The following is a 27979-nucleotide window of genomic DNA, read 5'->3' on the forward strand; positions in this document are numbered from 1 at the left end:
GAATCCGCTTCGGACCGCGGGGGACTTCAGACGTCTGTGGCTGGAATGCAGCGTCTCGCTACAGCAGAGCAGAGCCGTGCCGTGCGGGACGGGGCTCCCAAACAGCGCTGCCGAGCGCGGCGGTACGGCTGAACGGAGCACGTGGGGGGAAAACGGGCTGCAAAACGAGCGGGGCTTCGTCTGCCGCTCGGGAGAGCCGAAAGCCCGGCAATGCGCCCGCACAGGTCCGATTAATCACCGATAGTGGTTAACTGAGGTTTGCCTGGGGCTGCCGTTGGGTTTGATGCTTCTCCCTAGGAGAATAGTGTGTTTCTGTCAGAAGTCCGGGCACAGATCGCCCTGCGGCATTTCAGGCTGTGCAGACACGGCAGACCTATTTTTCTGTCAGTGCCCGAAGGACGAGGAGCGCTTCCCGCACCCGCTCTCGTTCCGAGGCAGCACGGAGCCGCCCGCTCAGCTTTTCTCCGCACGGAACGGGGCGCGGCAACGCGCCCCGCAACGCGCATCAGGGCTTAGCAGCGCCCCCCGGCGGCAGGCAGTACGGCAGGTGCGGCTGGAGCGAGCCGCGGGTGGGCAAGGTGAGGGCAATGCCTTCACCGGTGCGGGCGGCGCATGCGCGGCTGTGGGGGGGGGGGGGAGCGGGCGCGGCGCGCGGCAGCGGGCGGACGGGCGCTGGCGGCGGGATGCGATGACATCACCGCGGCGGGACGCGCGCGGGCGGGACGGAGCGGCACGACGGAGAGCGTGAGTGCCCCCTCGGCGCGGGGGAGGGGCGCGGCGGCGGCGGGCGGTGCGCGGCGCGGGGCGCGGCGGCGGGGCAAGATGGCGGCGGGCCAGCCCTCCCCTCACGCCCCGCGGCGCCGGGCCCCGGACGCTGCTCCTAGGCGCCGAGCCGGGCCCGCGGCCTGCCCCGCCGGCCGTGTGCTGAGCGGGGCCGGGAGCTTGGTTGCCGGTGGCAACCGGGAAGCCCGTGCCGGGTGTCAGTCAGCATTCCGCCCGGGCTGCGAGGCTCCCCGGCGTTGTGCTCCCGGCTGTGTGTGAGGCGGCTCTGAGCGCTGCCGGCTGCTCCAGCCCTGAAACCACGCGTTTCGTTTTTCTCCTGCGTGGCTGGAGTAATGCTGAAAGATTTCGGTAAACCTATAAATATTTAAGCCCACGTACTTCTCCGCTTTTGGCTGCGGGTCCCCAGTCCAGTACTTGATGAAAAACATGTATTTTATCATAGCTGTCTTCTGCACAAACCCTTTTTTTTTTTTTTTTTAATGACCTAACTAGTTATCCCAGAGAGATTTTCAGCACCTCTGACCTTTTGATGAATTTGCCCGGTACTGTCACAAGAAACATTGCTGTTGGTGCCTTCCCCTGTTCCAGAGCAGTATGCTTTGTACTGTTTACTGCTTTAATACGTGTCAAAATGCACTCCTTTGGATGAACCTCGCTCGTTGTACACATCATTGGAGCATCTCCCTGTGAGGACAGGCTGAGAGCTGGGCTGTGCAGCACCCTGGGGAGAAGGCTGTGGGGAGAGCTGAGAGCAGCCTTCAGTGCCTAAAGGGGCTGTAAGAAGGCAGGATGCAGACAGCAGCAGAATGTGTTATGACAGCACATGGGGAAATGGTTTCAAACTAGAAGAGGAGTGATTCAGATTGGATGTAAGGAAGAAGTTTTGTACTCTAAGGGCTACCCATCCCTGCAGACAGCAAGATCAGGCTGGGGGCTCTGATGTGCTGTGTGTGTCCCTGTGCATTGCAGGGGTTGCACTGATGGCCTTTAAGGGTCTCTTCCACTTTTAGGTTGTTTTTTTTTCTATAGTGTCAGCCTCTTTGGATTTTCTTTTTGAGCTGCTTTTAATATGGAGCCACGTAAGCACTTGACAAATGTAACTGTCCTCTGGAAATATTACCACACTCGTCAGATGTCCTTGACATAAATGTTGCTGGGAAGCTAAAACTGACTGTGTTTGTACTGACGCAGGTATGAAAGCTCAATGGGGTCGTCCAAAAATGCAATAAATGAGCCTGCTGATGCAGAAGAAGGCTATAATGTGATGGTAAGTTGTTCAGATACTGTAACACTGTACTGAGGTTTTTCCTGCTACAAGAAAAATACTTTTTAGCGTTGGGATTCGTTAATGACTATTATTTGTACCTTCTCTGAAGTTACTGGTTCTGGAAACTGATTCTATCAACACCATTATGTGAATTCTTGAAAATGCTGAAATAACTTCTGCTTTCCCCTTGTTACTTCTTTACACATCCTGTGAGAGTTCTACACTGTAAATGGAATAAAGAAATGAATCCTGTTAAAAAATATGCTCGAGTCCTCTAGCACTCCTGGAATGTTCCAACATTAGGACTCCCTGCTGATTTTCATGCATACTGTCCTCCCTCTCACACTTGCCCCGTACACGTGAGCTTGTTAGTCATGGACTGTGATGGGCAGAAAACCTTGAAACAGAAGAGATGCAAAAACCTGTGAAATCGTGGGTTTTGATACCTGCCTTAAAGGACTGCTGTACAATGAAGAGGAGCATTGCAATCATGAATGTTTTCTTTGCATTAGAACTTTGCGTTAGAATAAGGGGAAAATGCTGCTCAGACCAAATTCTGTTTCATTTAAAACAAAATTACAAGTTGCAAAGTTCCTGACTTTTGTTTGGAAATTGTCCCAGTGTATGTTAGTGCAGGATTGTTTTGGTCTGCAGAAATAAGTGTAAAGAACAGCCGTGGTATTACGGAGGGTCCTGGGTGCAACACGAGAAATTCTGGGAATGTGGTAGAAGGAGGTGGCTCTGCTTTTGAGTGCAGACATTTGTGGATTGGATTAGGCCTGTGGAATCCTGCTGTTCTGTGCCTATGGAAAGAGTGCTAATTTCTGTGTGATGTTATGACATATTGTGATTATATCCTGAGTAATGAAAAGATAACATATTGCAAAGAAATAAAACCCATTTGTCATTTTGAGATGTTTAAATGGGATGAGCATTATATATAGGGTACAAATAATCTTATTTAGCATGGAAAATATCTTCATTGAAGTGTTTGTATCTGCTCTTGGGCACTGTATCTCAAAGAAAGATAGGAACCAGTTGAAGACAATCTTGAAGAGAAACCCTTCAACACTCAGATTCAGTGAATATTGATCTGTGATGTGGAAAATCTGAGAAAGAAGACTGAAGGGTGGTCAGCTTGGAAAATGAGAGGGCCAATGGAGGATGAAATGAAGTGGAATGCCAGCATAAAAAAAAGTGGGAAAAAGAATTCAAATGGGTTTTCAAAGTCCTCTGTATGGCAGGAATGAGCAGGCTCGTGTTGTAGGAAAGCTGTGGTTCAGTGTTGCATGGATTGTGCAGAGTGAATGTTGTCTGGATTGAGAATCCATTAAAGATTTGTCTGCTTCTGGATAAGGTTGATACAGTTTGAGGATACGTGAATACAGAATGCAGCCACATTTCAGAGACAGTTCAGATAAATCAAAACCATTTAACTCAGTTGTGAAGGTTCCATAAGCATTTGCATTACTTGTTTATGCAGCAGTTTAAGTTGATTTTAAAACAATTAATTATATGAGATTTGTGAGTCTTTAACTCTTAGGTCCAAGATGTAAGTTTTATTGTTAAGCAACAAGGAGAGAAAAAAACAAATTTTATTCAACAGCAATGGACAATCACTGACATTTTCTAAAGAGAATGAGTATTATACTGAATAAGAATAGACTAAAACCAGTTTAGTATAGACCCTGTTGATTTCTCTGTATCAAACTGCATTACTTGGGTGTTTTGGTTTTGTTTTTTAAATAATCATGTTTGTAGACAGCTCTCTTCCATAGCTCTGCTATGGTTTTGGTTGTTTGCTCTCAGTGTATCACATGGTCTGGTCTCCAGGTGGTCAGTGGAGCACTAGATGGCACACTGTGGCTTTGAAACAAGCATTTGAGGACACCCAAATGAGGGAAACTTCGGTTCATAGTTATGATACAAGCATTCAAGTAATCGCAGCTTTTTGTTTCTACTGCATTTCCTACCACCCTGAGGAGTTACAGCCACTCCTCTGCTGTACTCGTTTTCACTGTATTTTCTTTCTGAAGATGTGCTAGTAGCACAACACAAAGGTTGCACACTTGATGGCAAAGGTGAAAAGAGGAAAAATGTGTCTTCTGACAGCTGCTACAGCAAATCAGCGTATGGGTGCGTAAAGGAATGCTTACATCTACACAACTTATTTGAGGTTCTGTTTGTCAGTGTTAAAGTGGTTTTGCACCACCATTGTATACAGACTTTGCATTACTTTGTGTAACTTGGCTTTGTTTCATGTTATTTTCTGAGGAATAACTTCGTACAGTTTAGAAGAGGAATGACTTCATCCAGTTGATATCTGTCAGCTGATACATCCATTTCTTATATGTTTGGTTGCTAAGATCTGGTGATGTTATCTTTTGTCAGTGCAAAGAAATGTATTTCCTAGGTGAAAAAAGTTCATCCTCAGTGCTTCTCATGTTCTCTGTGAACAGCTGCAGCTTTCTAGTAAGAACAGCTGGCTGTAGTTGCCAGGATGTGCTTTCTAGCTTCTTGTCTTCTCAGTGAAACAGAAGTGTTTGTTTTTTAAGTATATGTAGGTGAAAGTAATGCCTCCTGTTTATTTCCATGGAAACTACACTATACACAAAGAGTACAGTAATGCTATTTTGGTAAACTGTTTTTCAGCATAGTCACCACCCTATGCCACTCTCATGAAAAACATCTGTACCAGTGGAGATGACCGTTCTTCAGATTCTTCTCAGCTACCCAGCACGTGCAGTTTGCTCTCACGCAGCTTTTGTCCTTAGTTCTACTTAACTCAAAGAATGTCAGAAGTTTTAAAGTCTAATGTGATGCTCTTTCTGGACAGACTTCAATTAAATGAAAGTTAAAATAAGTGTGGTGTAGGCATACCTGTTCTGAGGACTGGGTAGAAACTCCTGTGTTATACTGGCCAATCACTTTGCCTGCCATGTAGATAAATGGCTGTGAAAATATATATGTGTTCTGAGTAGCTGGTAAAAATATATTAATTGTGAACCCACTTGGGTTTAACCACATGTTGGATAAAATGTCTGCATGTCAAAACCAGATATGTGTATATATATATATGTGTGTATGTATGTATGTACGTATACACATATATACGTATTTTCCATTCCTGTATTTCTTGTTTTCAGGCTTCTTTCCAGCGCTCCAACAGCCATGACAAAGTGAGGAAGATAGTTGCAGAAGAGGGACGTACAGCAAGGAACCTGATTGCATGGAGTGTCCCTCTGGAAAACAAGGATGATGATGGTATGTTTGTAGATGTCTTTCCCCAACTTGTTTTGCACCTGGCCCTTTCAGTAGTTCTCTGGAGCTGCTTCCATGGAATCATGTTCCTGTCATGCAATTTCTCTCTTTATAGTAAAAATAATGTTTAGTGTCCATGGTATCATTTTTAAATTTGTTTTTTTTTTTTTTCAAAATGCACCACCTTCCATTGGCTGATCACTGTATAACACAGAGCAGTGACAGATAAAAAGAAATTATTTTTTGTTCTGAAAAGATGCATGTAAGTTTATCCTGTCTTGCTGATATCACTGAGATAGCAGTGTAATATAATAATCTTAAGATATTGAGCTTTGAGAAGGTTGTTAAAAACCAGTCTTACATAACTTGGGGTTTAAGATTGGAAGGGATGTCTTAGTGCCACCCCACAAAGTACTTCCATGTACTCTAAAACAAGCACGTTTGGCAGTTTCTTGTAGTATCACCTCAGTCTGTATTAAACATCTACAAAGAATCTTAAAGCTGTCCCTGTGTATCCCCTTTGTCAACGTGAATCCTTAGAACTGTTTTGTTACTGTTGTGATACTCTCTTGTAGCCACAAATTGACTTTCAGTTTTCATACTGCTCAAGCTGTTCCAGATGTTGGGCTGCTGTCTTTGTGAGGACCTCATCTCACGTGCTTTTGTAGCTCACTTGTCCTTGTGGAGCTGCTGCTGCTTTTAAGATTTGGGCAGGAGCGTCTAAAAGTTTTTGGTTTGTTCTGGTTTTTGAATGTGAGGGTGATGAACACTGGGATGGGTTCCCCAGTGAAGCTGAGGAGATGCTCAGAACCTCACTGGGTGTAGTCCTGGGCAGCCTTCCGTCACTGATTCTGCTTTGAGCAGAAAGGTTGGACTGCATCTTCAGAGGCTCATTCCAACCCCTGCTGTTCTGTGCTTTTTGCCAGAGGAGATGGTGTTTCTACGAACAGTTATGGCTATGTTAGAAGATCACCTCTTTCTAAAGTAAGCTGAAGCAAAGCTTGAACTGCCTTCTTGGGTTGTGTTATGCACTGAGGTGTATCTGTGATTTTGCTTTCATTTTAAAACTGAAATGTCTGAAGTCACAGGAGAGAATGAGGTGCATGAAAAGCTACGTAGCTGTTTGTGCATGTGTAGGTTTCATCAAGGAAAACTCATTCTGTTCAGAGCATGTTCCTGTTCTTCTGTTAACAATGATAAGTGGAATGATAGAAAGCTTATATTGAATAACTAAACATTCACAAGCTTTAGTTTCAGGTTCTGACTCCAAAGTAAACATCAGCATTGTCCCAACTGTCTTAATTTGTTAGATTGCTTTTCCAAAGCAGGAGTTTTGTGTAGTGGTATTTTTAAGCTCTGAGTGGTCAGCAGTGAAAGATGTGCTGTGAGTCTTTGATAGGTGCATGTAAGAAGGAAAAATGAAACAGCAGCCAGTTGTCAAAGAATTGCCAGGGTTGGAAAAGACCTCCAAGATCATCCAGTCCAACCATCCACCTACCACCAATATTTCCAATGAGCCACATCTCAATGTTTCTTGAGCACCTGTGGGGTCAGTGTAGCAGAAATGCAAGTCATGGCTTGAAACAGTGATTGAGCACCTGGTGGGAAGGCAGGGCCAACCCAGGGGAGCTCAGGTGTATGTAATGCACCTGAGTGACTGGAAGGGCTAGAGCCAGCATCCACTCCTTCCCAGAGCACATTTAAGGGTTGGCAGTGGAGGCAAGGGGATGTTGTTGAAGATTCCTATGTATCTGAGGCCTTCCAAGGGTAAGCAGGTTTTTTTTCCTTTGTTTCTGCGTTCATAGCTGCTGCATTTGAACATATCCTCACCTGCTGCAGCCTAGGACTTTGCTACCCCACTATTATTGCTGTGCTTTCTGTTGTGTTACAGTCAGTGACTCCAGCACCTCTCTGGGCAGCCTGTTCCAGTACCTGACTCTTTTCTCTTGGAGAAGTATTTCCTGATATCCAACCTGAATCCTCTGGTGCAACTTGAGGCCATTTCCTCTCTTCTTATTGCTAGTTACATGGGAGAAGAGGCTGACCCCCACCTCACCACAACCTCCCTTCAGGCAGTTGTAGGGAGCAGTAAGGTTTGCCCCCAGTCTTCTCTTCTCTAGTCTGACCCATCCCACCTCCCTCAGCTGCTCCTCGGAACTCCCTCAGCTGCTCAGACCCCTCACAGCTCCCTTGCCCTTCTCTGAACAGACTTAAAGCCTTGATGCCCTTCTTGTGAGGAGCCTAAAGCAGTCAAGCAGTGTGTGGCTGGTTTCTTATCTTTGATCAAGGGGAAGCAAATAAGGTTCTGTGCTTTTGTTTTAGCCAAAATAGAAAGACAGAATGTGAGAAGAAAAAGGTAATAATTCAAGACACCACCATAATCTGCTCAAGTGAAGCACACACAGTTGAACTCTTTGGGATAACATACAGCAGCTACTCTGCTTATTATCATGAATACACGGATTATTAAGAGGGCCAATTCTGCATTCTTTCGCCAGCTTCATTTGTATCCCTTTCCAGAGGATGCATTTATCTATTTACCAGTCTTGCAGTTGCCTGTATGTTCTTGAGTATGTTGGTAGATCCACTGATATTATTGCACTGATAGTACGTGATGTCTAAGCAGAAAAGATTGACAATTGTATTTTTGGGCAATGAAGGGGTGTATGGGAAAGGAACACAGTGTATTTGAGCTACTGGTGGGTTGGTTCAATTTTTATTTCGAATCTGTTCCTTTTTAGCTCTGCCTTGCTTGTAATATTATTTTACAAAGCTTTGTGTGTGACATTTTCCTGGAAAATAAGTGATGAGAGTTGTCATTGAGTTTTCTTTGAAAGCGTGAAAAATGAATGTAGAAATGAATCATTGTCTGTTGTTTGATCGTTGCCTTTAAGTAGTTGTTATGCATGATACTGAAACCCAGGTGGTTGTGGTCACTTCCTTCTTTGGGGCCTAAAAGGCCCCACTGTAATTGTAACACTTCTTGCCAGTGGAGTGTTCTTCTTTCCAAAAGCTCTCCAGTAAATGGTGAGCTGGTTGGTTTTTTTCTTTTTTTTGCACAAAGGATGTGGTGCTAATTGCTCAGTGGAAACATGCCCTGTAGAACTTCTGGCTGATGGCAGAAGCCAGATCCTTTATCTCTCGACCCTTGTCTTGGCACAGAGGGTTTGTATGTCAGTGAGCTGTGATTCATTTTTTGCTGATCTTTCAATATGTATTTCGTCCCCAAGGAACAATACAGCAATATTATGAATTAGGACAGTTTGTACTTGTTCAGGGGCTGTGTAAATCAGGCCAAAGATTCAGGTTGCCTGAGCCAATCTTGCATCCCATTTGTACAAGCAGTGTTCTGTCTCTGTGCGCTTTTTTCCTGCTCATAACATTGAGAGGTTTTGCACTGGCAGCAATAGTGTAGTGTGTGATTTAACACTTTGTATTAGGAGCTGTTACTTGTCATGAGAATGGTTTTCTGCAGAAACAGTGAGTGTGTGGACATTCCCCACTATTAGTGGTATAGAGAGCTGTTAAATTTAAAATACTGGATTCATTTTTTTCAGTCTGTGCATCTTTGTTTTTCTGCTTTTCCTCTTTTCTTGTTTTTATTTTTTCTTACCATTTAACTTTTCCACTGGAAGACTCGTTTTGTATTTTACGGAGAAGCCATAAGAAAGCAATCATGATATGAATTGCAGTCCAAACCTTCTAATTCCCTAAGGGAAATATCTGTTTCCTGTCAATGAGAAATACTACCATAAAAAGGAGAGCAGTTTCTGGAATGGTGGGTAGCAGTTCTGATGCAGGTTTTGGTGTGGTATGTGCCCTTCTTATGTCAGATCTGAAATCCTGCTTGTGTGCAGAACAGTAACATAAGAAAATCTACCTGGAGCAAAACACAGTGGCAACTATTTAAGAAGATGCATTGATTGATGATACATTTAATTGTTGCAATTCAGAATTCATTAACATGCAGCAGGTTCTGTGTTTTGGGATAGGCTAACAGTACAGTTGACTGCGTGCTAGGAAGAGAGAGGGTGTTCTAATTGTGAGTAATGCAGCAGTCTGATGTTCTGTCTTCAGAATTAAACTGCTTTATAACTTTGAGGTATGTCAAAAAATTGGAAAATCTTGTTTGTAACCTTTGTATTTCTTATTTGTTTAAAGTCTTTTGGCTTCTAGCCACATAAAATTCACTCAATAGATTGAGAATCTCAGCATAAGGAAACACAATTTATTGGTTGAAAAGTTGCTAGCATACTTGAGCAAGCCTGCAGAGTAATCTGTTCCTTTAGCAAGAGCTAAATAAATGTGGATTTTGGTGAATAAATGGGTTTTGCAGTACGTGTGAAGGAGATGGAACTTGGCTCTCTGCGGCAAGTGAGGAGGTGTACGAGTCATGACTGAAAACACCGTGGGTAAGCTTGAGCAGCACAGACCTGAGTGTAGCTGGCACAATATGGTACAAAGGGAAAGCTATTCTTGAGGACTTGTAAGTTAAAGTACTTGTATTTCATTCACCTGCTTGGCAGTCCAGTCTGGTGCTTCCTCTGAGCAAACATCTTTGCCTTTCTGGATATAAACTCCCCATCTGTGCAGGAGTGTTGCTTAAGACAGGCAAATGCAGCACTGGAGCTAGTAAAATAGGCTCTGCAGCAGAGACAGCCTTCTGTAGGGATGTGAGGGGGGGAGGTGACAAAGCCCATTTCTCGTGGTGTCTATAGGAACGGGGGGGGAATCAAAGAACCATGATGGTGTCCTCAGATTCCTTCAGAGAGGTGAAAACAAATTAAATTGAATATTATTGTTGCAGTTAAAGATCAGGAGATAAATGGAGCCCAGGATACTTAACCAAGGTTGAGACCTGCCTCGGTGCGAAGAGAAGTGACTGCTGCTCTTTGGAAGCAGATACAACGTTGGTAGTGGCATTTCTCTCATCAGTAGAACTACCTGAGGAGAGAGCTGTGAGGGATGTTGGCTGATAGTTTTTCAGATTGTTAGTGTAAAAGAAAGCTTCTGAAAATAGTTTATCAGTAGCTTTTTTTTTCTTGGAGATATGAATGTTTCAGCATTTTGAGACAGGAAGTCTTCACAAATCACAAATCCAGCGTGTTTCATATCTAATTACCAGACATGGAGGAAATGGACTTCAAGCATAAAATATGACTGGCTCCCTGAATGCTTCAAAACTTTGCTGCTTTCTATATTTCATATTGACAACTTAATAGCTAACAGGATGGTCATCTTTTGTCGCTGTTTTTTCCATAAAACTCAGTAAATGCCCCCAGGTAGTGCCCTTCATGTGCCACTGCTGTGCCCCAGTGCAGTGCCAGCATCGTGGTGCTACACGTGCATCACCATGGAGCAGTGGTGTGTCACTGCTCGGCAGCACAGCACAGAAGCAGAAAGGATGACAGGGAGGAAGCAGGAAGAAAATGGGAAAAGCTTGAAAATGTGACTGCTGATGAAAGGCAAAACTTTTTGGCCCATACACGAAAGGCATTGCTGATTTAAAAAATGGTTATTGCCACCCAGTATTTACTTTTCTGCAACACGCAGTGCTTATGTGAGTTTTCTTGTCTCTGTGTCTGCCTCATGTAGGAGCACCTGAAAGCTGCTCTTATCCTTGCAGGTGACTTGCTCAGAAAGTTCCCAGTTCAGAGGAGTGAATGGGTATTTTGTGTTTTGTAGAATCTAGAGATAGCAACCTTCTTTCACCCATCATCTACCCTTTTTCCCTTCCAATGTACCCTCTTTTCTCTGGGCAAGTTCTGTGTACTACTGCACTTGAAATCTTCTTTTTCCAGAATGTAAAAGATCTTAGGTTGGTGACTGATATATTGCCATGACTGTGACAGGACTGATGCACAGTTGAAGCTTTTTGGTAGATAGGAAGCTTTAATACATCTGGTAGCTGAATCAGCTTTTCTCTGGAACGCTGCTAAATTGATTCCAATATATTAATTTGTACCTGTTGTTTTGGCTAATGTAACATTTTAAAAATGAATTATCTAGCAAATACTTTTAAATTTGCCTTAAAATTAAAGGTCTTGTTCCCTCCAAAAGGCAGTGATGCAAACCAGCTGTACGACTGCTTGATTAAGGCAGGCTTACAGCTGCTCTACATAACCAGAGCAATGTAGACCAGCTGGGCTGCGTTAGCAAATTTGGCTTAAGTGCTTCTAAAGTCTGAACTGAGCAGTTCTGAAATTCAAGAGCCATCTCCTTGGTCTGTGAGGGAGCTGTATGCAATTAATACTTTTATTTGCATGGCTTCATCAAGATAAATGTGTCGAAACTTTTACTTAGGTATGGATCTGTGCTAGGCAGTACTCTTGCAGTAGTTACAAGTGGTCAGACCTGAATATTCTGAGAAACATATTCCTCCTTTTAATTCTGTAATGATACTTGATATTATGGAACAGTTATTGAAGATATTTTAAAGTTGACGCAGAAAAGTAGTGTCATATTTGACATCTCAGTTGTAACTATCTGATTTTTCAGAGGCACTGTCCATTTGCAGGTGCTTCTTCCGTGCTGAAGGAAGCCTGTAGTTTTTGATTTTCTTTGTAATCTCTTTTTCTGTGTGTCTTCTGGCATCGTCCTCATACTGAACTGTTGAATGTAAAATTTTATTAACCTTTTAACTCATTAATTGTGCCCGTATCAGTGCATTGCAAGATTGGATATGTGATTTTTAAAGTGCTGAATCTAATCAGAAGCGTTATGGTTTTATTAAAATGCTTCTCCCGCAGGAAAATCCAAATGGCAAGCTGGTGGAAAAGCAAAGACGGTGTCTCAAGGGAAACACAAGGCTGCAAAACAGGTATCTACTCATTTTTGTTTTAAAATTTGCAACATAAAAATGTTTTGCAATACTATTCATGCATTATTTGCTGAAGAATATTTGTATAAAAGTATACCTGTGCTGTGTTTGTAAAGGATACAGGCCTCAAAATGGAGTTTAAGAATGCTACAACTTAGTCTGTATTCCTCAGCTTCTCTTTTTGTCACTTGTTAATCTCTGGATTCATGACTTTTTGGCATTAAGGTTATTTTAAGGCCAGTGCAGCTCAACAATGAAGTCATCTAGGAGATTCTTCCTATAAGCTTGCTGCTTATGGAAAGGCTACCTTTGCCAAATTTCTGATTTAAGGAAATGCTGTATTTACTGACCTCACTTGCGAATGGCTGAGAAATTTCAGTTTAAAATTTCAGTACATCCTATTTTGGAAAAAAAAAAAAAAAAAAATCATTCCAGATGAATAATATTGCAGAGAGTCACAAGCAGCAAACAAGTCTCATTGACAGGTATCTAGAAGATACTGCACTTGGTCATGTTTTTCCTATGTGAGTGATAGAATTGTTTTACTCTTAATATAGTAATACTGCAGTACTTATTAATGTTTAATATTTTTAACCGTTACTTTGTGTTGATTAATGGCCTCAACTGTGAGTATGTCTTTAGGTGAGTATGTCTTTAGTCATTTAACATTTACAGACAGCCTGTCAGATTTTGACAGAGTAGCACATGGAATGCATTCTTTTCTATGAACAAGATGTTCTGCTCCTATAGGAATGTGCTTACATCTTTAAAACATAAGCATGTTAATTTCAATTTCACAGTGTAGTTCAGCTTCTCTTATCCTGCTGTTCTCTCCTTGCTCCCTAGGATGTTACAAACACTGTGCTCTAGTTTACTTGTTCTGGGAAAGATTTTATTGAAACAGTTGGGGTGCCCTGGAAGCTGGCATAGCCTCACAGAACATTTTGGATGGGAGTAATGTGCTCCATAGTTGGAGTTCTGTCTGTTCTTGTCATTTGGAATTATGTAAATACTGTGTTTTCGGAAGAAGAATACTTTATTGTTATTTGGTGACTATTTAGTGGGACTGCTGTGCTGAGACTGCATTGCAGAAACAGAGCGTTCCTAGTGAATCATCAAACAATTCAATGATTCTAGTTGGAAAGGACACTTAAAGGCCATCTAGTCCAGCTCTCCTACGATGAAGAGGGATAAATCTGAGTGCTCAGAGGCTGGTCCAGCCTGACTTGGCATCTCCAGGGACGGGGCATTTTTTTTTTCCTATTGCAATTTAGGCTTAATTTTCCTCTGCCTATAAATGGGATGCAAATCTCAAGGAAATAGACTGATGAAAACTCACTCGTGTGGTCCTATCCTCATCTTCCTCTCCTCTTCTTATGCTCATCTTCCTGAGCATAAATACACACCTCATACTTTTCACAACTCCAGGGAATGTTACTGAATCTGTTTTGGAAAACAAATTGTTTTAACTGCTTTAACATCACTTCAGTCATTCGTACTGATTTCCCCATATACCCAAAAAACAACACTAGTGGTTATCAAGGTAGGCACAGGAGAGCAAAGAGGAGAGATTCCTCAATCCTCAAACAGGAGAGTGTATCCATAGGTAGGTGACACTTGGTATCTGTCGAGTAACTGTCCCCACGTGGCTGACCTGAACACGCACAAAGTTGACAAATATATAATGTACCTCCAAGAAGGTATTTGTGGTTCCTCTCTGTGCCAGCATTCATGCAGACAGTTGGATGTTTTCCTCTGTTTTCATTACATTTAGCATGTTGGCAGTCCCCCGTATCTGTGCAGCAGAGTAGCACTAAAGCAATTAGTGTGCATATTAGCACTGAGAATCAGCAGATTTGTTGCAGTGAAAGCTGTTCGTTACGAGCTAGAACAGCACGAGAACAGTTTCAGATTTGGCATCAGCTTGATTCAGCAGCTCAGCACTTATGCTGAACTGAGCTTGCAATGTTAACCAGATGGTGAGTGGAAATCTTACTGCAAATGGTGTTCTCAAGTAGGAGAGGTTCTTTTGTAACTCACCCAGCACTTGCATCTTCTCTGGCCTGTGGTCATAATGCATGGCTCTGGGAAGTAGCTGCATAGCATCACAACAGTGTTTTGCTGACCTTAATGCTGACAGATCAGTACGAGAGTTTAGAAACAAAGTTGTATGTGTTGTCCTGGTGATAAGAGTTGAACTGTGTTGGAACACTAGTGGTATGATTACTAGTAAAACTTTATTTTCATCTTTGGGTGCACATGCTTGTCAGAGTGAGTACTATGGGATAAGCAGTCAGAAAATGGAACGCTGTAATGTGTGTAAGAGGCAGAATATCATGCACTGTGCAAAGTAAATGTTGAGTTATAATTGTCAGAGAATCAGAAATTGATTCTGCATATTGGTTGTATTGATTTAAGGTAAGAAAGCATGTTTTAAAAGCTGCAGTCAGTGGAATGCCGTAGTCTTCAGTGAGAAACTCCTTGCTTACGGAAGTTTAAATGTATTGGGGAAAAAAGTATTGCACAGAAGCACAACCCCTTACTGTGCTTCTCTTTGTCATTTTCCTTTGTCTTGTTTTCTTTAGAACACTTCCCTGGACTGTAAGTTAACAGCAGCAGGAGAGAAAACCTTTGACAAAAGCCCAACAAAAGCACGGCAGCCTCGAAAAGTTGATCTGCGAGCGCGGTACTGGGCGTTCCTTTTTGACAACCTGAGACGGGCAGTTGATGAAATCTACGTTACGTGTGAATCAGATCAGAGCGTGGTAGAATGCAAGGTAAGAGCTCAGCGTTTTTCTGCCTGCTGCCATGTGGTTCTTATCACTTTTTTTTTTTTTTTTGCTCTGTGCAGCAAATAAGGAATTAAAGCCTCGGAAATGTGTTTGTGCTTTCATGCCTTTGTGTTTAGTGGAGGCTAGTGAGTAGGAAACATGGTAGTGTGTTTATTCAGATTTAACAAGATGAAAACATTTTAGGTTGTGACTAGTTTTGAAGCGTGTAAGTGATTTTTATAATGTCGTTAGGTCTCTTCTATTAAGTTCTAATGTAATTAATTTTCAAATGGAATGTTGATTTCTTTTTTTGTCCCCTATCACGTTCCTTACTGTAGGTGGCACTGTTGTGATTCAGCCCTTTTCCCATTCTTTGGCTCGTTGTTAAATGCCAAAATTACACATTACTCACTTTCTTGGTAATTACTTATCACTCTTCTGATTCTCTGTGGTGATAAGAGGGTGATGGATAGTCAAGCATAAGCAATGTGAGGTTGGGATTGTTTTCCCTAATTTCAGGTAAGCTGTATTTGTAATAAGATATAAAACTATCCTGCCCAAGCTATGCTGGTTTTTTTAGTAGATCCACAGAAAAACCATTGTCATTTCACAGAGTAATTTGCTCTTTAGAAATGGAGTTAATTTCAAGCACTAAGAGAAGCCAGAAGAATGCATTTTCAAAGAAAAGTGAAAGATGCATTTTTTTTTTTTTCAGTATTCCTGTTAAATATAGCTGAAAACTCAACGCGTTCTGGAACTGATTATCTAATCACTGTATAAAAATTATAGGTATCAATTTAAGTAAACAATTTTCTTATCATATATATCTAGTTGTCTGTTGTAATCAGACACTGCCAAATTGACTTTAAGATTAGTGTACAAATACATTTCATTGAAAGCAGATTGGAAAGCTGAACAGTAGCTAGGGGCTTCCAAATGGTGGGTTGCTCTAACACAATTTACCCATGTTGATACTGAGCTGTCTTCCTGCTCAGGAAACTCTGAAGAATTTCTTGGTCTAAGAAAATCAGCCAGCCTTGCATGGTAATTAGATTACCATTTTAAACTTCTGTGCCTGAAAGAACAGTAGCATATTTGTATCATTATCACATATTTTAGGGGTTAGATATCATTCAGCATTTTAATCATGCTACTTGATCTGCTCTCAGATGGAAATACTCTGTAGCCCAAGTGGAAAGTCTTCATTTTCATAGATGCTTGACAGTTGATGTATGTATCCACGGGCATCAGATTACTTGTTTGCAGAGCATGGGTGGAAAAAGCAAAGACTGAGTAAACAAGGATGTTCAGCATCATGTGTCATTAAAACTTATGTCCCATTCATGTTACTTTTACTTTTAAAATGCTTTCTTTTCAGCTTTAAAAAAAAAAAGTCCCTTACTTTAGCAGGTGGAAAGTGCATTTGTGCTTCAGTCTTTTGTTTGTGAAATTTTCTTATAAAGATTACTGTTAAATGTGAGTCACTTTTTTTTTTCCCCTCTTTGAACAATAGGAGGTAAACTCATTCTTACACTTTTTCCACAGAAGAAGTATTCAGTATTAGAATATTTTAAGGAAATTCCACTCTGTATTTTTCTAAAGCTGCTAGAATAGGAATGGGATAGCTTTTCTTTCAGTTCTACTTTTGCTGACTTTTTACACTATGTAGGAAAGTGTGTGTTGCTTAAAATGATACACAAGGTAGCAACAGACAAACCAGCTCAACATTGGTTTTAGTTTTACTATAGGGGATATGTGGGGAACAACATTCAATAAGGGTCCAAGATGGTAAAATTGTTTATCTGTTGGGTTTTTTTTTTTTTTGAAGGATTTTGAAAAATCATTTGTACTGAGATAAATCTCCGGTATGACAACTTAATTCACAAGTCAGCATTTTAAATGACGCCTCCAACCTGTGCACTGGTGAAGTGGGGGATGCTGTTCTACTTAAACATTTTAGCTGTGCAGTGATGACGTTAAAAGAGACTCTTTAGTAAAAATGCAAATTCAGGCACCCAAAACCTTTTTGTTAACTCAGGTGTTTAGTTTTGATTTTGGACCTTTCGCTCTCCTGTAGTCTTACAAGTTGGTATTGTTTTATTGATTATGTTGTCACTGAAGATAACGTTTGATGCTCCCAAATGGGAAAAGGCTCTTGTGGCTGCTTGTGGTTGAAACTGCAGACGAAGGTTTGTGCTGAGGGTACAAACAGTGGAGATGTGTGTAAGAAGATCAGTCGTGTATATTTTCTCTCAACTTTGGGCACTGCTGTAGGTGGTGTTCTGCTATTGATTTGACAGAGGAGTCTTAAACTATGTAGGTAGATGTGGCTCTGCTCCCCATGAAGATGCTTGAAATATAGATAAAAGAAATAATGGATTCTCAAATTTATCATCTTACTGTAAATGAATCACGTTGGTAGTGCTGTATAGAGATTAGATGTAACAACTCTGTAACCTTGAACAAATATGGCTGTTTTTATATATCATCTAGGTGTGTGTATCTTATGTTTATGTGAATTTTGTACTGCCCAGTATTTTTTGGGTTCGAGTGCTGAGCTTAGACCCAAAGAAGCTGTCATGCCAAGGATCCTTTGCATTGCTTTCTGTATCCTAAAGGGAGTTGAGTCTAAAATTCTTTGTGGATGGAAGAAGGCAGATTCCATAGCCAGGGGAGGCTTGGCAGGAGAGAAATTTCTGCTGCAGTTGTTTTATGGTTTTTGGTATCTCAGGAGCTGGGTTAGAGGAGAAAACATTTAACAGCAAAAAACCCCCACTTCTTATTGATGGAGTTTGAGTAGCTGGATCCACCAACTGAACTCAGAAGATTCTCAGACTACCTGAAATTTAATGGGTGTATTTTTACTCCTCCTTGGGATGAGTTCATGACTTCAGCTGCTTTTGTTTCAAAAAGGTTGGATTTTATGATGCCAAAAAAAAAAAAAATTAGCTCACTTATTTTTAGGTTTCTGTTTGGCTTTACTTAGTACCTGCACAAGCTTTTATCTTTTTACTTAACATTTGTTAATTGGTGTATTCCCACCAGATTTTGACAAGACAGTTTCCTCTTTTGTAATGCTTGCAGATAGCCACCTTGAGAACAGCCCAGTGCAAACAGCTTCATTCTCCTTGTTTGTTCCCTATAAAAAGAAAAAAGGAAAACATGAGATGCTGTGAAGAGGTGGATAAAGCCTCTCTCTTAAGAGATTTGACCTTTGTATGATGGTGTTCTGCAAAAGAACCAGCTGAAACGGCTTCATTCCAGGCCCTCCAAGCAGGGAGATCTCTGGGAGTGATTTACCATAGTTTCAGTTGATTGAAGGCCTCCCTGAAGGGGAGAGGAACTTGCTTCATTAGGGTCTCTTGCTGGGAATGCCTTGTGGGGGCTGTTTTTAGTTCAGGATATGCTAATTGTAACAATTCCCATCTCTGCATGCAGGCTGAGACCCGCAGACATCCATGCTGATTACTGGCTTATGAGGCAGCCAAGGAAATAAAACTGTTTCTAGATGTGCTGAAGCCAAAGGTAGGAAAAACTGAAGGTTTTCCTAACTTTGAAAAGGAAACCTCCAGTGATTCAGTACAGTGGTCATGTTGATCCAAACAGGATCCTTAGTGCATTTTCACTGATGTAAAAGCCTGTTCTGCTCCGTCCGTTTCACTTTCTGGGAGATACGAGGTTTTGTTTTGTTATTCATACACTTCAGTTTTATAGCTGCACGTATCTGATTCCAGGGAGGGGAAAAAAGTACAGAATCTGAGTTAGATACTTCTGACTTTCAGCAGGAAATGATTTGTTATATGTGAATTTCAGTTCTTTCCTTGTAATGATGCAAATCCTGAAAGCATCCCAGGAGGGCTTCTGAAATAACTTATTTCCTCAACAAAGGCCTCAGAGTATTCTGTTTGGATGCATTATTCTTGTTCTAGTGTCCTGGTTTTCTCTGACTCTAGGAAGGAATTGAAAAACAACTAAAGCTGTGTGAAATCTAAGTGATTTTTTTAATTGAGATTTCTTTAGTGTTTCTTGCTTTCTTCACCTGAATTCTTATCATTGATTGTTATTTGTCTATCAGAGTCATCTGTTCAGTGTATTTCTGTCAATTCCATAACCGTTTCGGGCATTCTGTACTCCCTTGAACAGATGTCTTCTATCTTGGAACACCCTAGAAGAACACTTCCAGATAGGAAAACTTCAGCATGAACTGAAGTGTATTCTGTATGATGGCATGTTGTCTTACTCAGTAAAACCAAGGTGATTCTGGCTATCCCTGAAAACCCAAGACGACAATTCATAAATCAGAATGTGTATAATTCTTTTTCTGTCTTTCTCACAAGGCAGAGTTTTCCAGCTCAGTGAAGTTTAATAGAATATACGTTTTGAAACATTCTCAGATTGTTAGAAAAGGGCTAATTCTGCAGCTGGGATACGTCAGGAGAATGACAGGCTGCTGCTTCTCACTTTATTTAAAAAAAAAAAAAAGTGTTCTGTTTCTGAGAGTAAGTTACTCAGGAGAAATTATGTGTATGTCTCTTTCTAAATAAACACGTGTGACTGTATTGCAGTCAATGCCAAGAGAGCATCTCACCTGTGAGCACTTCTGCCTCTTTTGGGATGTGTACGTTTTCACTGTTGTCATCTTCTGAGCTGAATCAGAATCACCAGAACTAGCAGTAGAAAAAATAGAGTGGTGAGTGTTCATCCAGCCTCACTGCTGGAAATAGCTGAGATCTTTCAGAATGACAATTTATTCTTTTTTACAGTAGGTTCAGGGTGGATAGCCAACTATTGAAAAACCAGTGTATTTTCTGATTGGCCACCTGGCTGATCCCATTCCTGGCCCTTCATGTTTGGCAGCATGTGTACCATTTCTGGGGGTAAATAAGCTGTATGTGTGAAGTCCTTGTGTGCATCCCCTGACTTCTGTGCTAACTTACTGAAGTATATGATTAAACTTAAAAGCTGAAGATAGGAGGAGCTGCCTCCTGAAGTGTGCTGCAGTGCATAAAAATAACTTGCTCGACTAAAAGCATAGTCTAACCTATTCACTACAGATAATTAAACAAAACAAAGTGTGCGTAATTTGTAAAATGTTATAATACATTTCTAGCCTTAAGAATAAGTGACAGATGTGATCAGGTAGTTCATTTCTCTTCCACGTTCTGCAGTTTTGAATTGTAGTGACCTTAAGATCATGCAATCTCCTGTGCTTCCCTCTCTTTTTTTTCCTCTCTGCGTTGCTTTTTTCTCCTCCTTACTTGAGCACGGGAGAATAAATGGAGAAGATGATGTTTCAAACAGTGACATGACTTCCAAACAGTGAGCCTCTGTTTGCAGAGATTATAATCAACCTGTCTAGGGCCCAAGTCAAGACAGTTCTGATTCAGGAATATAGGATTATCCTGATACAGCTGTTCTATTTAGAGAGATCCGTCTTGTTTGAAAAGTAGTTAATGTGATCACCCAAGTGAAGAGGACAGAAGCACAACTTAAAGATAAACATGTGCATAAAGAGGGTACCAATTGCTGAGAGCTAAAGGATCGTAGAATCGTGGAACGGCCTGGGCTGAAAAGGAATGCAGTGATCACGTAGTTACAACCCCCCTGCTATGTGCAGGGTCGCCAACCACCAGACCAGGCTGCCCAGAGCCACATCCAGCCTGGCCTTGAATGCCTCCAGGAAATTCAAAAAAGGAGGAAAAGCCCAGAAAGTTCCTTAGTAACTGTGCATCAAATGATGGAGGAGAGCGAGAAACAGGAGCTGCATTGTGAGTTTTTAGTTTTATGCCAATGGTTTTCCTCTAATCTATTTTTTTAACAGCGTTGCTTTCTTTTCAGTTTGAACTGGCTCTTTAAAAATCATGCGGGATGGTTACGACCTTGAAAAATAATGGGATTTAAAATTGTTTTGACTCTAAGCGCAGCCGTAGTCTACCCCATCAAGGTTCTTTTTTGTCAGCACCTTCTCAAGTGCTACGAGTTTCCACTGCTTCAGCACCGCAGGGTATATCTGCTCTCCTCCATGCCGTAGGTAAGGCACAGGGCTGTATTGATGTCCGGGACCCTGGAGCCCTGCACTGGGATTGTGTGTCAGCAGGACAAAGGGATGGCGCCGAGCGGCCTGCCGTGTGCGCCGCTAACTCGAATTAATTACAAACCAATCGAATCCGTTGCAGCCAATTGGTAAACTAATTGGTAATTTTAGCTGTACGTCTATATGTAGTTATCTGGATGCCTGTAACGGCGCTTTCAGAGCCACTTTTGTTCTGCTTCATCCTGCTTGACAAAATGGCCCTCATAGCTTTAGGGAGAAAGATGTGCATCAGTGAATGTGGGGCAGCTCCAGCTGCTTGTCTTGTTTGTATTCCCTTGTTCGTGGAACATGACTCGGATTACAGCTGCATGGTTCTGCTCTGATCATTTCTGATAATGTGTAGCTAAACATTCCTTAAAATAGGTTAAGCCATTTTTTGTGTCTTTTTCATGTGCCAACTAAATTCAGAAATGTAACTCATGTTCAGATGGATTCTTTTTTTTTTTTTTGAGGAATATCTCAGTGACAGACTTGAAAAGTAAATGATTCAGAATTAAATTTTGCTTTCTATGCCCTCATTGTTAATAACAGTCAGCACAACTTAGCATAGGCTAGCTGAAATGGATGTGATTGAATTAGAAAGCTGAAATTTTATTAGTGAAACTGGAAAAAAGAGCTGCTTCAAACACTCGCCTCGTTCATGCCTTGGAGCAGACCTTACTTATGAATTATTTTCATGTTGTAAACTAACTGCCTTGTAAGAAAGATTTTTTGTTTGCTTTCTTGTGGAGGATTTCAAAACAAAGAGCAACTTTTAGGTCAGCAGTGGTATTGTTTGACTTTGTGTGACTTTTTTTGATATAACAGACAGCACATGCTCTGGGTCTGTCATCCCTACTAGTGAATACGTACAAGCTGAAGCTGACTTTCAAACTTGCATTTGTTAAACAAAAGGAATAATCATCGTCGCACAGAAGACTGTTAAGATCCTTTTTGTGTTACAGGTAAAGCTGGGTAGGAAGTGATGTTACAAAAGCAGGCATTAGGCAGCTTTACCTGGGCACTGTAGCTACACTGGTCAGTACTGAAATGTTTGTTTTGCCCTTAGGAACTTACACGTTTGAGATCACCCCCCAGATATTTCCCTCTAACTTAGAAAAGAACATTTCTCCTAATGGAGCAATGAAGATTTCAGCATAGAAAAGAATTTGCAAATCAGGAGAATGTCATTAATATTTTTTCCTTCTATTGTGATTGCTGAATCCAAGCTTCATTTATGGATCTTTATTTCCAACGTGTTTTCAGAGAGCAGTGTGGCATGCAATTCTTCTGGTCTGTGAAAGCTTTTGTTTCTGATGGATGTGATCTTGAAGCAGCTGCTTTGGAAATGCATTAATACCCTCTGTGGGTGATCATCAGGTCTGCGGGTTGATGGTGTGTGTGCTTTATGTCGTGTTCAGGAAATGATACTTTGAGTATGTACGTGGAATATGAGTGATTTCCTGCCTCCGTGCGTTGTAAAAATGGCTCCCTTCTTGGCCATGTTGGAGCAGAGAGCCACAGGTTGCTCAGGGAACTTTGCTTTGCTGTGGAAAGATGTCAGTGCTGAGTAGGGGCTGCAGGATCCCATCTTACTTTTAATTTTTGATTGTTTCTGTATGGAATCTTATCTTTCAGTATTTACTACAGTGACACATTTGTCCAAACTGGAAAGATGGAAGTGAAACATGAGGATATTTGTGTTGGAAACAAGTCATTCAGTTCTGTACTGCTCAGCTGTTGACATTTTCACAGAATCACAGAATGGCCAGGGTTGGAAGGGACCTCAAGGATCATGAATCTCCAACCCCCCTGCCACATGCAGGGCCACCAACCTCCCCATTTAATACCAATTTTATTAGTGAATTTCTTCCTGATGTAACGTGGAGTTAACTTTGTCTATTCACAACAGTTCATTTTATGTGTTGGAGAGCAACGCACCATTTGCAGTCTTCCTCTAACTTCTTAACCAAGACTTTACAGTGTTCAGATGAAACTGCAGCATGTCCGTGTGATTTCTGGCAGTGTGTTTAAGCCTACCTGGAATTGTGGGATAGAACTAGTTTGCTCTTAAGATCTCTTCCAGTTGTGCTATTTTATGACAATATGTAAATCTTTCATACTGTAAGATGTGTTCACAAATGCAGCTTTCAGTGATCAGGTAACATAAAAATGCACAAATTCTTCAGCAACTCCTTGTAGTTCGAAAGTGACTTTTAAAATGGTAGAAAATAAACTGGTTTCTAATGGTTAAAAAGTATAATCTGGGTATTGAACTTGTAAGGTCTTGGCAGGTAATCACTTTATGCTGGAAAAGTCACAATTGGTGACTTCTTCCTCACTTGTTAAGGTGTACTAATCAAAGGGGAGAATATGAGCTTTGTATTTTGCAGGTCATCATATTTGTTTCTTGGTAGGTTTATGTCAAAGTCAGTCTTTCCATAAATGAAATCTAATGTTTCTCCAAGTATCACCATAAGATTCCTTTAAAAACTGCCTAATCAGTGTGATCGTGCTGATAATTTGTGACAATAGGGTATCTGTCACAAACCTAGATGAGTACAAGCATTTCTTCATCCTTGCATCCTTTGGAAGCCCTCAGGAACAAGATAAAGCTGCTGCTTTGCCCATGTTAAGTACTATACTGCAGCCATCTGGCATTCTCCAAAAGGAACTCCCTGTCTGATACAGTTACCTTGGTATAACTGTTAATTTTTCACTCTGCAAACAGAGTGAAATTTGAGATTTCTTGCTGTCAGGGTTCTTCTTGTTTTTATTTTTGACAGGAAAGATGCAGAGCAGTAGATTTTCTTTCTTTTTCTTGCTGGTCACTTCTTGTTTGGGGACTGAGAGGATTGTTTTTTAAATACAGAGATTGATGTAATGGTTGCTTTTCAGGAAGTCCTGATGATGCTCGATAACTATGTGAGGGACTTCAAAGCACTGATTGACTGGATACAGCTGCAGGAGAAGCTAGAGAAGGCTGATGCTCAAAGCAGGTAATCAGCTGCTGGGTTTTTTCCTTTCATTTATATCCCCATGCTGACTCTTGATAAAATTTTGTCTGTAGCAGACATTGAATTTGGGAAAATTGTAATATCTGTTGTGGGGAAAGGAGGAGGGGAAAGGAGGAAGACTTTTCTTTTGGACAGACTTGGTATGAGGACCCAGTAGGAGTTCTTTCCTCCCTCATAGTGTTACTAGGGAATAGTAGTGCTGAAAATGGAAAAGAATTTGGAAGTAAAGTATTTGAAAAGTAAGACTGTTTAAGTAGGCACTGTAGTTTGCAAGAGTGAATGATTTTTTTATCTGATTCTGGGTAATATGGTTTGGATTTGGTGTAGAAACAATTGCAAAGGTGTCTGATTACATTCAGCAATACTCCATAATGCTGCATAGCATTTACAGATGCAGATAGAGGACAATTGAGGACTTCTCATTTTTAACCTCCTCTTTCCTCAATTTCAGGCCTACTTCACTAGCCTGGGAAGTAAAGAAAATGTCTCCAGGGCGCCACGTGATCCCAAGTCCTTCATCAGACAGAATCAGTGTGACATCAAACGCTCGGAGAAGTTTGAATTTCGGGTATGAGAACAGATAAGTCTATTAAAGCTAACATAAGGATTCATTTGAAACATAAAATGAGTATGCTATTCTTCATAATAATGACTTTTCTGTTTATTAAATTGTAAATACGCATTTGCATATGCTTTTCTTGCACAAATGCTCTATAAAAGAAAATCCTGTCAAGTACTTAATTTTTGCCTATTTCATTATGTATTTAATTATTGGTTGAATGTAATGATCTGTCCTGAACTTAAAATACAATTATATTCATATTTCGTTTTTTCTGATTAATACTCTTTCCTTGCTACAAAACTAAGGTCAAATTTGTGTATGGAGCAATTAAGTTCTTCCTTTTTATTTTAAAAATCCTGATGTTAATATTGTAAGGATTCAATTATATCTGTGGTTATTAAACACAAAAATGTGTTTAATAAGTTTTTCACTGTAAATTGCTGTAATGTGGGAGTAAGGTGAAGGAGATGTCACTCAGTGCTTGCACAGTTCTGATATTCTCTTTGCTGAGCTGTATGGAGCTATGTGAGACAGGGTGCAGGAACTGGGGGAGGACCTGTGATCTTATCTTGGAGTGCTTGTGGAAATTAGTCTGGTCTGACACTTTTATTGTTCCTCTGTATGCTTGCTTTGTATACCTTGCTTTGTAAATATCTGCTATGGTTTGTAGCTAAGTTCATATCTTAGCCCGTTCTGAGGGCTGTGGTCAGCCTTTCTTCATGGTTTCTCACATCCTATCGCATCCCCTTAGAACTGATGAGGACTGTAAACACTAGTCAGGTATTTATGATATTGCTCTTTTTTGGTGGTTGCCTTGATAAACCTCTTGTTGTCCCACTGGGCTTAAGGCATTGAACAGTCCTGTTACATAGGGCTTTTCTATGTATTTGTTTGAAACTCGTGAGATCTCTATTTCTTTGTCCCTACTTTGCTTTAGCTAGTGGAGCAGCTGGATTTCTTGGACCAGTTTACTCAGTGTTGTAAGCTTGGAAGAGAAATCACTTGTGTGATTGCAGATATAATGATTTGTGTTACTGAAGATAATTGGACGGTTCTTGAATGGAGTGGATGTTACCATTTTCAAATATATGAAAAAAGAACATTCATATAAATAAAACCTGGCAGTTTGTACTGAAAATGGTCACTTCTTACAGCAGGCAAACCAAAATATTTGGTAAAGCACTACAGCCCCAGAAGTGCCACGTGAGGCAGTCAGTGCATCTTTCCACAACTTGGGAAGATGGCCTTTTGGATTTCTTTCTGTGGAACAAGTAGTGGAAAACGGATGTATTGGCTTGTTTACTCAACTGCCCAGCAAAACAGAGCATGTTATGGATTTGTGTGGTCTACGTTTACAGCTGAACTTGCACTTTAATGGACTTCCTGTACATACAGCTTGACTCCTCGTATGCGTGGTGTTTGCAGCCGGATCTCTGCAGTTCATTGGTGCAGTTGGGCAGGAGCCAGGAAGATGCAAGAGAAGGGCTGTTCTATTTGGCTGCAAATACTCACCATGTGTTTATTGTTATCGTTTAAAAAAAAAACTTGCTATTAGAGAGTGTTTCTTGTGGGAACTGTTTATGCATTGCTACAACATTGAATCTTTCTTTTCACCATTAAGCATTTTTTAAATTTCAACCTGAGAATTTAGCTTCCTGTTCGTTTGGTTTCACTGACTTCTATGTGTAAGGAATCTCACATGGAGATTTTTCTCCAGCTGTAGCACTGCTTGGTGTGTCCTTCTGTCCTCTCTGTGCCTGAACATACACAAAAGGCTGTTAGAGGGTAGTACCTGACAACTCAACTTGTTGTTTCTGTGTTTCTATGTGCTTTGTTAGTGAGTTGAATTTTAGTTTTCTAATGAGCTGTTCTGTTCTTTGATTAGATGCTAATAAGAGCTATGATTTTCATTTAGGAATCCATCAGTGGCAATTTCTGCAACACGCCTGGCTCCTTCTGGTGTAAGCTGGGCTGATAAGGTAAAAGCCAACCACGGAAAAGCAGCCGGTCCTGAGTTAGCAGCTACACAAACCTGTCTGCCAGCCCCAATACCGAAGTCATCCCGAAAAAATGGCAAGTCTTTATAAATAGCTTAAGTTATTTTTGCAAAATGCACTGTACAATTGGTTCAAAGTGTGACCTGTCTTCAAATGAAAATGTCTTGTTTTGCCTTATGTGATGTTAAAATCTAAATCAGGTGGAGGGGAAAGACTACTACAGCTTCACTTATCACCATAATGGGTAAGTTTTAGAGTTGTGTTTTCAAGTGCAGGTAATGTTCCATTGTATTTCCAGTAGCTATAAATTGATCAGTGAAAATTTCATTGCACATCACCCCAAGGAAGACCTCTTGGTTGCAAGCTGATAATCGAACTGAGAGCAAGGTGAGGGTAAGACTTAACACAATTTCTTTCTAGGAAAAATCTGTATGTATGATTTCTGTATGTTGTCATTGATGTCCCGAATAACAGTAGGAAAAAAGGACTGTGACTTCTAGGCCAAATAAATTAAATTTTAAAAAAGGGTTTCAAATAATCTCCGAAGAGCAATACGTGCCTAGGACTCTCTAAAATAGCTGAAGTGCTGATATTACCAGAACTGTACTGAAGTTGAAAACAGTGCTCTTTTCTTTACTTGAATACAAAAGTTACAATGTGTAGTAAGGAGTCTTTCTCTGAAGATGCTTTGTGGAGAATGCTTGATGCTGGGGTCTTTTGTTCTAGAAGAGATGTGCTTAGATGGAGACATGAAAATCTTTGCCTCTTGGTGTATAAAAGTTTTCTGCACACGCTGGCATTCACTGAATTTAGAGGTTCTGGTTGTTGGATTTTTGGAATGTGAACTCAGTTGACACTGTAAAAACAGCAGGCTAGGATCAACGTTCTAATAAATTTAGAAGTATTGTTTAAAAATCACTGCAACAAATCGTATTAATTTAGTGTAGTTGTACTTTTATGCCAGTGGTAATAGAAATCCTTTATGGTGGCTCAGAAACATGATGTATCAGATCTAAAATACCATGTCCAAGTGCCTTGAAGCTTAATATAACTGAATTCAGTAGCATGTAGACCTTCATGCTTAGAAAAGAAGAATCAAAACCATACTCCTAAAGTAGTTGAGGATTGATGGATGCTGTTTGTGTAATGAAGCTCCTCAGTTGCACTGGTTTGAATACAGTAGCAGTTGGCTGAGTTATCAGCACTGTAACTGAAAGAGTAATTCCATCTTTAATTTTTGTGAGCAGTTAAAACTATTCATAAAGAAACTTTCTTTCTTGCATTACCATGACAGACTTCAAGCTGTTTTATCTTTATTAGGAATTCTTGGTGTGGGCAACTTCATTAACTGCATAGAAAATAAAACTGATCTGCACTTCCATATAGGTAACGTCTTTCTGGGATGCTAGAAAGAAAACAAAAGGCCTT

At 40.8% G+C, this 27979-nt stretch overlaps 1 protein-coding gene across 3 annotated transcripts in view; it reads left to right on the plus strand.

The window, feature by feature from the left end:
• Window positions 1-176: 176 nt before the first annotated feature.
• Window positions 177-27979, plus strand: part of SCAPER (S-phase cyclin A associated protein in the ER) — a 144619-nt gene continuing 116816 nt past the window's right edge. The window contains exons 1-8 of one of the 3 annotated variants that reach the window (XM_085234333.1): window positions 177-224; window positions 1975-2050; window positions 5197-5314; window positions 12061-12131; window positions 14717-14908; window positions 23874-23974; window positions 24444-24560; window positions 26470-26627. In XM_085234333.1, coding sequence (XP_085090459.1) covers window positions 211-224; window positions 1975-2050; window positions 5197-5314; window positions 12061-12131; window positions 14717-14908; window positions 23874-23974; window positions 24444-24560; window positions 26470-26627 — 847 coding nt within the window. In that variant the 5' untranslated portion in view covers window positions 177-210. Of the gene's footprint in view, window positions 225-598; window positions 745-1974; window positions 2051-5196; window positions 5315-12060; window positions 12132-14716; window positions 14909-23873; window positions 23975-24443; window positions 24561-26469; window positions 26628-27979 lie in introns of those variants that run through there. The other 2 variants (XM_085234332.1, XM_031555302.2) reach the window with 2 other exon arrangements.

The sequence above is a fragment of the Meleagris gallopavo genome, chromosome 12 (assembly GCF_905368555.1).
Source record: "Meleagris gallopavo chromosome 12, MGAL_WU_HG_1.1, whole genome shotgun sequence".
Taxonomy (NCBI): domain Eukaryota; kingdom Metazoa; phylum Chordata; class Aves; order Galliformes; family Phasianidae; genus Meleagris; species Meleagris gallopavo.